This window comes from Salminus brasiliensis, chromosome 3 (assembly GCF_030463535.1).
Source record: "Salminus brasiliensis chromosome 3, fSalBra1.hap2, whole genome shotgun sequence".
In the NCBI taxonomy this organism is placed as follows: domain Eukaryota; kingdom Metazoa; phylum Chordata; class Actinopteri; order Characiformes; family Bryconidae; genus Salminus; species Salminus brasiliensis.
The window spans coordinates 40,956,461-40,969,456 of NC_132880.1; the positions used below are offsets into that span (position 1 = coordinate 40,956,461).

The following is a 12,996-nucleotide window of genomic DNA, read 5'->3' on the forward strand; positions in this document are numbered from 1 at the left end:
TGTTACAGTATGATGTGTGTTTCTCTAATCAGATGTGTGTACGATGGTCTAAAAATAACCGTTTGTTTTTTTGTTTTGTTTTTTTACAAAAAATGTTTTATAAAAACATGACAGTATAAGTAAAAAGTATATGGTAAAGAAATTGCTTAAGTACTGAGTGAGTTACAGTGCGGCGGACCTTCGTAGTTTATCTTTCAGCCTGGAGTTGGTTTATAGTCGCACAGCAGTACAGATACAATCACCAATATAGTGTTAAGGAGTGTGAGAAGGGTTGACATTTCTACATTGCAGTTTTCTACATTTTCATGAAGAGCAAACACTTTACAACTATCTATCTATCTATCTATACATACATACTTACATACATACATACATTACTTACATACCATACCATACCCTCGTTCCCCTTAAAGCGATGTTGGCCATCACAGGTCTGTTAGCTGGTGTGGTGGAGCTGGGGACCTGGTTCTTTTCTCTGACTGTATTGACAGGCTATGGCTTTATGTTTATGTCTTCACATGTATTGAAAGTAGCATATTAAGTCCATACCCTCCTAGTGCTGGGAGCATTGCTAGTACTAGAGGGAGTTACGAACATGTGGGTTAACAAAATTGTGAGGGGAAAAAAGAGTAAATTTCAACAATTTATTTTAAAGGAATGTAAAATTCTTATCTTTTTGATTCAGACATGGGAGCCATTTTCAGAATAAGTCATGGTGGAGTGGTACATCTCATCCAAAAATGGCTGCTGTTCATATGGTCAAGTTCTTGATATATCAGTTTGAAATATATTTTTCTTTGCATTAATAGACATAAAATTTTATATTAAAAATCCCTTTTGTATTTTGCATATTTGCCATTTTTCTTCCTGGCTGCTCTAAATGTTTAAATAATGTAATTTCCTCTTTGTGATGTATTTAGAAGCGTATACGTTAGTGTGACAGGGTGGTAAGTCAAACTAAGGAATGTGCTCAAATCATGAAATATCTTCTGTGAAACAGCAACACGCAGTCCTGGAATTTCTGGTGATATTTTAAGTACAAATATCATGTTGGTAATTACAGACGTGAAAATGTAGGAAAAGGATTTGACTGATAGAAATTACTGCTCACTTCTACTGATGTTCCTGATTCAACTGTGTGTAGCCTGAACTATGTTTAAGATCTGATTGTGCTTGTAAGTGATGGCCCATAGTTTTTATTCACCTAAGGACCTAAAGAGCGTTTGCAGTAGAGTGTAATGTGTACAAACAGCCACTAGATGGCACAAGGACTGGACTAATGAGGGTTCTTGTTTCAGTACAAAGAAAAATGGGCGTTCTTAAACGGGTCAGGGTTGTAGTAGATCTGAAGAATAACACAGTTTAATGTCCATCATCAAAACAGTGAGGAGTACTACATAATGGGATGTGGCAGAACATTAGATCCACTGTATTGATCTGTAGTGTTTATCACTGATTCATTATAAAGCACTGCTACTGCTGAGTGATCCACTGTGCAGTCTATGCTAGTATACTGTCAGCTTTAAACAGGATAACTGTAATGTGTCATTTGCTGCTACTTCAGATTATTTTGATCAGTGATTCTGTCGGGTTTTTGTCAGTGCTGTTTGAGATTCCCTTCTCTAGTGTCATTTTAAGAAGACAGAACTAAAACGGTTCTTTCAAAAAGAGCATAATACTGTTATAATGCTGTTTTGTTTCACATAAAAAGCTTTTAGGTCTTTAAACAAAATATTATTTTTAATTATAATTTTTTTTATTAATAATTTTCATTATTATTTTTTTATCGACATGTGACTCACCCATGTAAAAAAAGAAAAAAAGAAAAAGGAATTGCCCCACTTACAGGTCAAAATTATTCAACCTCTATTGCATTAGGTTCATTAGCAAAATGTACAAGCTTTCAGCTGTTTGCAACAAACCAATCAAACAAGAGCAGTTCAAACAGCTCAACACAACTAATAGATTAATAGATATTCTTCACATTCAACACAAAATACCACTTTTAATGACGACTGCAGTCATGAATGATTCAACCCCTTCATGACAAGCGGCTTTAGTACTTAGCAGAGAACCCTTCTGCTGTTACAGCCTGCTGCAAACATGATGCATCGAGTCAAGCAACTGTGACGGCCACTACAGAATCTTCCAGGACTTCTTCTGAAACTGATACCTGTGATCATTGTCCTGTTGAAAGGTCCAATGACACACAAGCTTCAGCTTCCTCACAGAGGGCCTGATGTTTTTTACGAGGATTTCCTGATACTATGCAGTCACTCGATGGGTTTTCACCACCTTCCACCTCAGGAATCTGGTGGCAGTTGGTGATAGCTTCCTCTTTCTGCTATGTCTAGGTAAGGTATCCAGTGTTTCTTTAACTTTGAACTTGTGAACTATGTTTCCAGCTGTATCCAGCTGTATCTCTGGGAACATTGGGTGCCTTTGCTGTCTTTTAAAATCATTTTCCTTGTTTGTGCAAGGCAGTGATCTGTTCTCTGAACTTTTTTGGACAACTGTCTTTTTTCTAACATGCAAGCAAATGTGAGTCAGCAAACCTGAAGCAAGTATTAAAGCCTTTGATTTTGCAAATGTGTGCTCTTATGAGGGATTCTAATCAGGGGGTTCAATGATTCTGAGACTGCAGTTAAAATTGTTAATTAAAATGGTATTTAGTGTTGAATGTGAGGAAAGCACAGCTTGAGGTTTGTAGGCTTTGCTAATAAAACTCATTTAAAAAGGGAGTTGAGTCATTTCAGTCAACTAATTAATCTTAATTGACAATGAGATCCAGCTGATTGAACACAGCCAGGCCTTTAATGATGAAACTTACTCATATTGAATTTTACCATTATGGATATCTAGTTCACAAAGGTTTAAAATGCACACTAGATATTTATATAAAAAAAAAACAGTTAGGATAAAAGCCTGCTTATGGATTTAAACACTTCTAAGATCCTGAGTAAGTGGCAACGACAGAGATGCTATTCTCCCTGGTACAACTGCTAAAATAATGCTGCTTAAAAGCAGCTCTGCAAAGATAGTTGACTCAAATTGCACAATAATGTGAAATGATTGTTGTGGTTATTGCTTCTATAAAAGCATATAAAAAGTATTCATTTCAAGGGGCAGAACCTTTTTCACAGAGGTTATTTTTAATGAATGAAACAATAATTCTGTATTCATATATAATAAATATATTATTGCATTTTATTTAAAGAGATAAAATCATTTACTGTGACAAATCTGCAATAGCACAACATTATTGATACTTAATCCTCGTGTTGTATCGCGATATCTTCTTTTTTTTAAATCACAGTGATGAACGTGATGAGTATCGCCCAGCTCTACCGGCAGCTGATCGTGCTGAAACGCTACATCAGCTCTATGTGACCTAATCTCTCATTAGAGGGTGAAACCGGCCAGCCGTCGTCCTTCATTCTTCACCTTCTTCAGCGCTTCTCCCGGATTGCTCGGGTCTCGCTGCTGCGCCTCGTGCGTGTCTCGCCCTCCTTTGTGAGACGGCGGGAAGGAGGCGGGTGGGCGAGCGCGAGGGGCCGGTTTCCACCCACAATCCCTTTCTCGCGCTCTCCTGTCGAGTGTTGACAAAGAGCCCGAGCGGGACTGTGGAGGAGAGAAGAAGGAGGAGGAGGAAGAGAAGTGGGGGGGGGAGCGCGCGAGGCTCCAGCTGCACTGAAATCGGCCTCTCAGATCGCCGGAGGAAAGCGACATCGGACAGACAGCACGCGCGGCGGACTCGGTGAGTCACAAAGGCGCTTTGTGTCCCGCGCAGATTGCATTTGCGTTTATTTTCTGCCCCTCGCGCCATTTCACCCCCCCCTCCTCCTCCTCCTCGCGCTCCGTGTGATGCATATCATATGATGCTGATTTCTGCGAGTTAAATGTGTCAGCTCTCTCTCTCCCTCTCTCTCCCCCTCTCTGTCCTTTGTGCTCTCTCGTGCGGAATGAAGGCGTGGCAGAAGCGCTGCGGTTCGGTTCGGCGTGAGCGCGCGGGTGACCGGAGCGCCGGACACGGGCGGTATTATGGTCAGCGGCTCTGCTGAGGGACGCCAGCGCACGGAACGCGTGGGTGCGGCCCGCCCGGGCTCCCTGACGTGCTGACCGACTGCTGGAAAAGGGAGTCTCGCGCGCGCTCGCGCACCGTTCACGCTGGAGCTCACGGGAGATCCCGCGTTTCCGCGACGCCTCGCGGGGCCCAAGCCGTGCCTCAAGCGCGAGAGCATGGGCCGGTGCGATGGGAGGTGTACGCTGGTGGTCATCTGCTCACTGCAGCTGGTAAGAGCAGGCTGTGTAATGGTGGCTGTGATCAGTGTATGGCCATGTGTGATTGTGGGAGAGGTCATAGTGAGAGAGTGTGTGTGTGTTGGGGGGGCCACCACAGCCTAAGCCACCACAGTCTAAGCCTGGGTGTCTGTGTGTGTGAACATATGTAGAAGTTAGAGTGAGTTAAAGAGTGTGTGTGTGTTTGAGATGGGTGGGTGGCAGTACTGAGGCAAGGCTGTGGTAAGGTAAGTATACCAGAGTGGTGGGAGTGAGGCCTTGTAGGGTGGGTGTCTGTCCCAGTTAATGTTTCTGCAGTGTGTACTGGAATTGTTGTGGTGCCCAACTCTGGAAACTTAATGCCCCAGATCTGTGTATGTGTGATTTGTGAGTATGAGAGTCTACTGGGAGGGAGAGAGAGTGTGTGTGTGTTTGTGCCTGTGTGTGTGCATGCATAAGGGATCTCCTGAGGTAGGGGCTCTTTTCTCATAGGGCTGTGGGCTGGGGCTCCAGGCAGTTTCCATGGAAACAGCTGCAGCGGAGGGCTGGGGTATTGCTTGTGTGTGTGTAAGAGAAAGAGAGAGAGAGAGAGATGGGCTGTTTGCATTTATTTGCCCCCGGCCTAAATAGAGTAATGCGTTTTATTGGGCCTCTTTACGGGTCATTTGGGGCGGGCAATCCACAGATACTCGATTGGTCACGGTGAGTATTACTGGACGGGTATGACAGACACCCGGTTTCACTCCTTGAGCTGAACTGTAATCTTATTGCTTCTTTTTTACTATCATGTGTCATCCATTTAGAAGCTTAACGGTCAATTTGAGCCTGGCCGCCGACAACTTGACACATGAGCAGCGTCCGATGCCACTCTTGTGTTGATTAAGCAGGGAATGCACTCACAGCTGTCAGGATGGTACATCTTCTGAACAACTCACACTTTCTGCTGTAGCTCTGCTCCTACTCTCACTTTTATTTCACCCTGGCAGTTCACAGTGCATGTGCCAGGCATCCTGACCGCTTCTTGGATGCTTGTGGCTTGTTTGAGCATCAGCCGTTAATGGAAGCCAGCAAGAGCAGACGTCCTGTGCCGGGGTAAAGCTGCCAGCGGAACGTGGAGCCTGCTCTGCTATGTAGGCCAGGCCAGCATTGCAACAGTATGTTGTAAAGGCTGCCTTAAAAATGAGCCAGTACACAGTTCACTGGAAAGCCTGGAAAAGAACATACTGTTTGGGCATCTGTGAGACAAACAAAAACTGGGCTAGATCATAGCATGCCTATTTTAAAAATCCTAAGCATGTGCAAGGGAGCAGCTAGCATTGCAGGCTATGTAATTGCTCATTGACAGAAATGAGCAAGCAGCCTCTGTGCTGCACTGTTGTCAGCACTGTTGTTGATGGATATTCCCTAACAGTATAGCCAGTATGTCGTTGGAGAAGGAGAAGGAAGAAACCCTAACTCTAAGTCTGTGTCAAGATATTTTATTCCCAGTCATTTAATTTATTTTTATTGGTCCAAAATATTTGGTTTCCTGCGCTGTCAGTCGGCTCCCATCTTGGCCACCTTCCTGTACATCTATTTTAGGAGTGTTCAAGACAGTACAGGTCCGCTCTCTATGTTCACAAAGTTTTTACCTGCATTTACACACACACACACACACACACACACACACACACACACACACACGGCAGAGACAAGGACATTTAAAGAGGCCTAAATATAGCCTTTGGATACATCTGTCATCATGATTTAGTCATCAGGTATTACTCATAATTGTAAAAACAAAACAAAAAACCTTCTTAACTGTCAATGTAAAAATATTTTTCCCAGTCATTTGGTGCATTTTATTGGTCAATTCATTATGAAATTTTGACACAATGAACAGCTGCCAGATTTAAATTTTGTTAAAACAGAAGACAAGGTTTTTGGATGACAGTGACGATATACAGAGACTCTTTCTACTCTCTACAGTGCAAATGTGTACATGTCTAGCAATTTACAGTGTTCATTGTACATTGTACAATCAGTGTACATTGATTTTATGTGTGTGTGTGTGTGTGTGTGTGTGTGTGTGCGCGCGTGCGTCTCATGTTGTAGCTGGCTGCGCTGCAGAGGCAGGTGTTTGATTTCCTGGGCTATCAGTGGGCTCCCATCTTGGCCAACTTCCTCCACATCATGGCCGTTATTTTAGGAGTGTTCGGGACGGTGCAGGTCCGCTCTCGATATCTTATCCTGGTAAATTCACAAAGCTTCCACCTTCATTCACTCACACACACACACAGCAGAGACACGAACATTGGAAGAGGCCAATATAGCCTTTGGATTCATCCATAACAATTTCAGTCATCAGGTATTACACATAATTGTAAAAAACTCTTTTTCACATCATCTACTACTATAGCCAATAATAGCTAAATGAATCATCACATAGCGCTATATATATCAGTCCCTCCTGTTGTTTAATGCTCTGAAAAATTGCTGAAATTAAAGTAGATGAAAGTGGCTCATCTAAACTTATCTAAATTACTATGCATCACAACAGCAGAACTAGCAGCAGTGTTTTTGACTAAATGTAGTTTGAATGTCAAACTCAATGTTTTGAGTGGCTTATACTATTTTCAGAACCAGTTGAGTCTCTCATGCATGTTGAATAGGATGCAGGATTATGTGTGGTTATAATGGTTAAAATGTAAATGATACATTTGAAAATGAATAATCATGAATAATCACGGTGTGCTCGTGTTCCCTCTTAGTATGCAGTATGGCTGGTGGTCTGGGTTGGTTGGAACTCTTTCATCATCTGTTTCTACCTGGAGGTGGGCCACCTGTCTCAAGTAAGTGAAAGCAGAAGGTTTGGCTCAGTCTGTATCAACACCAGATTTTGAGCAACGTGAGAATTTGAGTGCTTTGACTTTGTTTACAACATGACTGGAATCAGAAACACCTTAAAATACGGCGATGGAATAAGAAGATTAATACACAGAATATTAGCACATTAAAATGATCAGTACATAATACTGTCACAGTTCAGCTTTCAATCCAAAAACACCTTAAAGTTGAAATAAGCTAAGTTTGTTGTATTCTAAGTTTGGATGTCTGGCAGTGGTCTCATTAATGCCCATCCTGCTCCTTATGAGGCCTGCCTTCACATATTTTGAAAAGCTGAATTTTTAGCTGGCACCTACTGACTTATTAGAAATGAGGGACACATGGGGTGAGGTGCATTGGCAACATTGGAAAATAACCAAAAATAAGAGCTGTCTAACCTGTTCAAAACTTGGACAGTTTATCTTCTACCCAAACCCAGACAGCAGAATTCACTTCTTGAAAATATTGTTATGAGGGTGAGGAAGGTGAAGGTTATAATACTTGTAATACTGGTAGAATTTTCATCATCAATGTTTTGCATATCAAGTGATTAAAGGGACGTTCAGTACATGGACGTGACATGCAGGGCTGTAAAAAAGGGGAAAAAAATGTAAAACCCCAAAAACTCCCAAAATGTACATACACCAGCAAACTAGTGGAAGCCTTTCAACACCTAAAACTGAAGCGGGTTTTATTGAATAGCGTTAGAAAACCCAAATATGAAAAACAAAAAGGCCCCAAAATTCGACAGGACAAAGTGGAAAAGTCTGACTATCACAAGATCAAAATGTGAAAGAGTGATAGAAAAGGGCTTTTTCGAATAATTGATGATGTATCAAGCCATAAGATACACGATTCTCTCATCAGTTGGCACGGGTGACCAATGACTGGCCCTGCAGATGGTATATACCTTTGCTTTATACATTCTGAAAAATGTATAAAGGTATAAACGCTTTTGGTGTTTGGTGTGTTTAAGCTACCAGATGTTTAGTGTACATGAATTTCAGGTCTCATTAGGTGGGCCACTGCTCGTCCTACTCAGCGTCTCTGAACTGTAAACAACACAGCTATAAGAATGATTGCAAACAGCTGTAAAGATGATTCTGCTAAAAGACAGATCTCTCCCCATGCTTGTTTCCGTGCTGCTCCTAAGCATGATGGTCTACCTCATCTGACGTTTCCATTCATTAGAAGGAGTGTCCACATATATTTGGACATATAATGTACCTCCATGTTGAATAAATAGTGTTAACCTGTGAATTTGTTTGCCACTTTTTTCATGTGCAGAACAGAGATTTCTTGATGACATTTAACACCTCTTTACATCGCTCCTGGTGGATGGAGAATGGGCCCGGCTGCTTAGTTACAACAGTGCCTGACTCGCCTTTGGCTCCACAAGACCACCATGTGATCACAGTCAGTGGCTGCCTGCTGGACTACCAGTACATAGAGGTGGTCAGCTCTGCCCTGCAAGTGTTTCTCGCAGTAAGTGTTTGACCTCTTTCTGGCAGTGTAGACAGTCTAAAACACCTGATTCTACTCATTAGCTTAATATTAAGCCTTTTGTGAGCTGGGCCGGTGCAGTTTAATATGGAACAATATCATATGTGGCTTAAGCTGTGTACCCAAGACCTAGGCTAAAGTAGACTTTTGTTCATTAGGCATCTAAAATTTATTTAGGGGAATGTATATACCTACTGCTCCATGTAGTATCTAAGCACAGCTGTTTTAAATTATTCTATCTCTCTCTCTCTCTCTCTCTCTCCCTCCCTAGCTTTTTGGCTTTGTATATGCCTGCTATGTTAGCAAAGTCTTCCTGGATGATGAGGACAGCTGTAAGTATCATGCTTCATTGTTACACTGTATCTACTGTATATCGCATCTTCTTCAATAATGTTTCTAGTTCTGGTTCATGTCAGTGTGTAAAGCATTAAAGACTGACTTCTCCCTGTCTATGTCACAGTTGATTTTATCGGTGGATTTGACTCCTATGGTTACCAGCCTCCACAAAAGAGTTCCCACCTACAGCTGCAGCCTCTCTACACGTAAGTGTCCTCTTCATTATGTTCATTATGATCGTGATTAAAAGTCACATTAGAACAGAAGCAGGTAAACATACATACAGTAAGGAATTTCTTTCTTTGAAGAAAGCAGTTGAGTTCTTGGGAACCAGTTACAAATTTCTGCGAACTATATAAAGTATACTAGACATCCAGGAGGAGAGTAGATGTTTTAAAGAACACAGTGCTAAGAACACAGTGAGCACAACGCTACTCAACAAAATAAATTATATTAGAAAGAATTTCGGAACAGCAAGCTTGTGTTTTGTTCTCGAGGAATTACTGGAACTGGAAAGTAGGTCAACAGAAATCAATCAAATGCTGCAGTTTGCTTTCTATCATTGATTAGCAGAAACATCTGGATTCATCTGCTACAAATTGTTTCCTTGTAATTAGGGCTGCAATAGCTAATCAGAAAGACCAGTCACAGCAATTTAAAAAAAACATTTTGGCACATGTATTTGAAAACCTGAAGACTTCGGTTGTGGAAAGTTATAGACAAAGATTAATCAAAGCCCTGCTTTAAAATGTAATAATTATATGATTTAAAAGTGTCTAAAGAATGTGTGCAAAAAATGTGAAATTCCATTTCAATGATGAAATGTTGTTCTTGGGCTCCCCCTAAAGTTGCAGACTGTAATTTAAAATTGCGCTTTAAGGCCCACCTCATGGACAGCTCTACACATGCATTTGTTGACAAGTGAAAGTAAAAGAGTGATATTACAAGATTTGACACAATTATGACTAGGGTTATGCAGTGTTATGCACCGTAAGACGTCTTGTGCATCTTCACCAGAGTTCTATAGTGCAGTTAGCAGCATTCTTGCCTGGAGTGGCAATTGTAGAGACGCTATTCGCACTGAGGCAGTGGACCATCAATATGATTTTCAAGCTGTTGTTTTAAGGTAGAACTTCAACACAATGTTGCTTTAGGGTAATAAAACAGCTAGCTGTTTAAGGGCTCCATAAAGTTCCTAAAGAAATCTGTGTACTTATGTTTATAACAGTGAGCATTCCTATGTCTCATTATCACCAGACCTTACCAGTCATTTTTGTTCTTTTTCTCATTTTGCCTAATTTCTTTGTCTTTCTCTGTTTAGGGCTGGGTAAGAGGACCCATCCACTCCCACCTGCATTCGCGTGAAACAGCAGATGAGCTCTTGAGAGAAGCCGTCCTGTGCATTGTGGGATATATAGTTCTCCAAAATTCAGTCTCTGTGTTTCTGAAACTGTCTCCCTCTGCTGGCAGAAAACATGAACTGCAAGCACAGACACTGTGTGTTCAGTAAGTGACTGTGAACGAGAGGCTGTGGGCTAAAGCTTGTACTGCCACACTGTTTAGTGCATGTTTCCATATACCTAGGAAGTCAAGTGCACAAACTGTCGCTCAGTTTAGACCACTACCTAGCCGGGATCTCTACCGCAGAGTACAACTCCAGTTCCTTTCTTACTTTTCGGAAAGGAAGGTGACGTTTCAAAGCCATAGTGCATTGCAGCTGATCACTCTGACTATGGTGTGCTTCCATGATATGGTATAAATCCGGATATGCTGATGTTTTTTGTGTGTTGCACAATTCTTAAATAGATGCTCACTGACACACGTGTTGAGCACGTACAGTGTTGTGTGTCCTCAGTGGACAGTATGTGCTTTTGCCCATGGCCTGGGAGAGAGGGAAAGAACGTAAGCAGAAAAAGCAACAGACAGCGCCACTAAGGTCCACATTGTGTTGCCTATTTGTCTAGGCATTGTAGGGGGAAGATGTGAGGACCACAACAGATTCAATTACCATGTGTGCGTCTGTGTGTATACATGTGTGTATTTCTAGTGTATTCACGAGGAGGATAGCCTTTGACCCAGGTAACCTTTGAACTCTTGTCTGAGCTGCCCCCCTTCAGCTCTGCAGTACGTATGTGTGTGTGCGTGTGTGTGTGCGCGCGTGTGTCAGGGAGAAGACTTTTTTTCTTTATACTCTGACCTAAGCCAATACAGTGTAATGTGTTAGATGAATGTTTTAGGTGGGATAGTTGTTTAGTCAGGGAATAGTAGGATTTTCTGCATGTAAATATCAGACTGATTGTAGAGTGGATGCACATCAGAGTGGCCCTCACTTGCGTGACTGTGTGTAAGTGTGTATGTATGTGTGAGTGTGTGTATGGACTAAAAGTATGTGCTTGTGCACATAATGAATGTGAGTAGCCATAAATGTTTATTTGTAAACATCCTTACAAAGAATGTATGTTCATGTACATGGCTAGTGTGTGTGTGAGGGGCACATCTGCAGGGCGTGTTTGATGTTGGAACTAATAAACTCTTTCTAGATTATTCCTTCTTTGTGTGTGTGTTTCATTAAAGGACAACAAAACAGCTGCCTGTGACGTGAGGCCATGTTTACAAAAAATGGCACTGCAGGTAGTATGAGTGCTGCACAGCTCCATGGGTCTGCGGTTGTGGGTTCGATCCTTGCTCTAGTCTGTAAAGGGTGTTTTTATGTCTGTGTGGACCCAACCCCCCCCCCTCCTGAAAACACATGCTAGTTAGATTGACCGTGCTAAATTGCCCCCTGGGTGTGTGTCGTACCCTGTGATGGACTGGCACCCTGTCAAGTTGGTATTCCTGCCTTGCATCCAGTGTTACTGGGTAGGCTCCAGACCTGCCGTGACCCTGACCAGGAAGAAGCAGATAAGAAGATGAATGTATGTACTTGTTGCTCACATCGCATTGCTGCTTCAGTGGAAGAAATCTCGCCTGCTATGTGGGGGACCAGGGTGAGTCCTAGGCAAATGCAGCAATCACAGGTTTTGGGCGTGTTTGGAGTCTTAATGGTTAGAGTGCTGGTTTATTGAAATCATAATAATGTGAAATCCAGCAATAACAAAACACCTCGAACAAATGAACAAAGGTTTTTTTAAGTGCTAAATACACTTTCACTCAATATTCCTGCAATAAAACATGCCTAAGACTATGATGTTGCATATACAGCAAATGTCCAAATGTTTATGGACAGCCCTTGTAATTAATACATTCAGTTATTTTAAGTTGTACCCATTGCTGACACAGATGTGCAAATACACACAAACACAGGTTGTCTAGTCTCTGTAGAAAAGTACTGCCAATTGAATAGGACTCTGGAGCAGATAAGCATGCCAGGCATGGACTAAAGGGATATAAAGCATCCCCAGCATTGAGCTATGGAGCAATATGGGGATATCCAATGTATTTCATGAAGATATCTGTCAATGCTGATGATAATACTTATACTAATATACCAATACTTATGTATAGCGTATATTATACTGGGACTAGACCCAGCTGCATTAAGGTTACTGGGAAACGTAGCATATATTTCTCTCTATTTAACAACTTGTGTATGCCTCTATTTTGGGTATGTTCAATCTTTAGTTCATTTGTTATTATTAGAAACTAATATATTATTATTATAAACTGCTTCAATATACATTATATACGTCAATGTATGCTCAGTTGAGTTGACTGCTATGTTCAAAAGTTTTAGAACACCCTTACTTCTTTCAGTAGTTCACTGGCCATGCTGCATGGTCCAGGCAAGCCTGCTTTTCCTGTTTTGTCATCTTAGCAATGACTTTCTTATTACCGCTAAACCTGTCAAACCTGCAGCTCCACACCTTCTCTTCATAGTTGAAACTTGGTCCAGTGTTAAGCTGTGCTACAAAGTGTTGTCATGTGAGCCGTCAATCACACAAACTGTTGACTCTTAGAAATCTGCCTTTGTACCATTTAAGGTCACTGGATCTTAGGTTATTCATGGAAGCTGAA

At 41.6% G+C, this 12,996-nt stretch overlaps 1 protein-coding gene across 1 annotated transcript; it reads left to right on the forward strand.

Annotated features, from left to right (window-relative positions):
* Positions 1-3,341: 3,341 nt before the first annotated feature.
* Positions 3,342-11,526, forward strand: nkain1 (sodium/potassium transporting ATPase interacting 1). The gene is made up of 8 exons (XM_072676221.1): positions 3,342-3,757; positions 3,969-4,293; positions 6,373-6,510; positions 7,029-7,109; positions 8,431-8,628; positions 8,918-8,978; positions 9,107-9,188; positions 10,304-11,526. The coding sequence occupies exons 2-8, from the start codon at positions 4,240-4,242 to the stop codon at positions 10,311-10,313; spliced, it is 624 nt and encodes a 207-aa protein (XP_072532322.1). The 5' UTR covers positions 3,342-3,757; positions 3,969-4,239; the 3' UTR covers positions 10,314-11,526.
* The last annotated feature ends 1,470 nt before the right edge of the window (positions 11,527-12,996 follow it).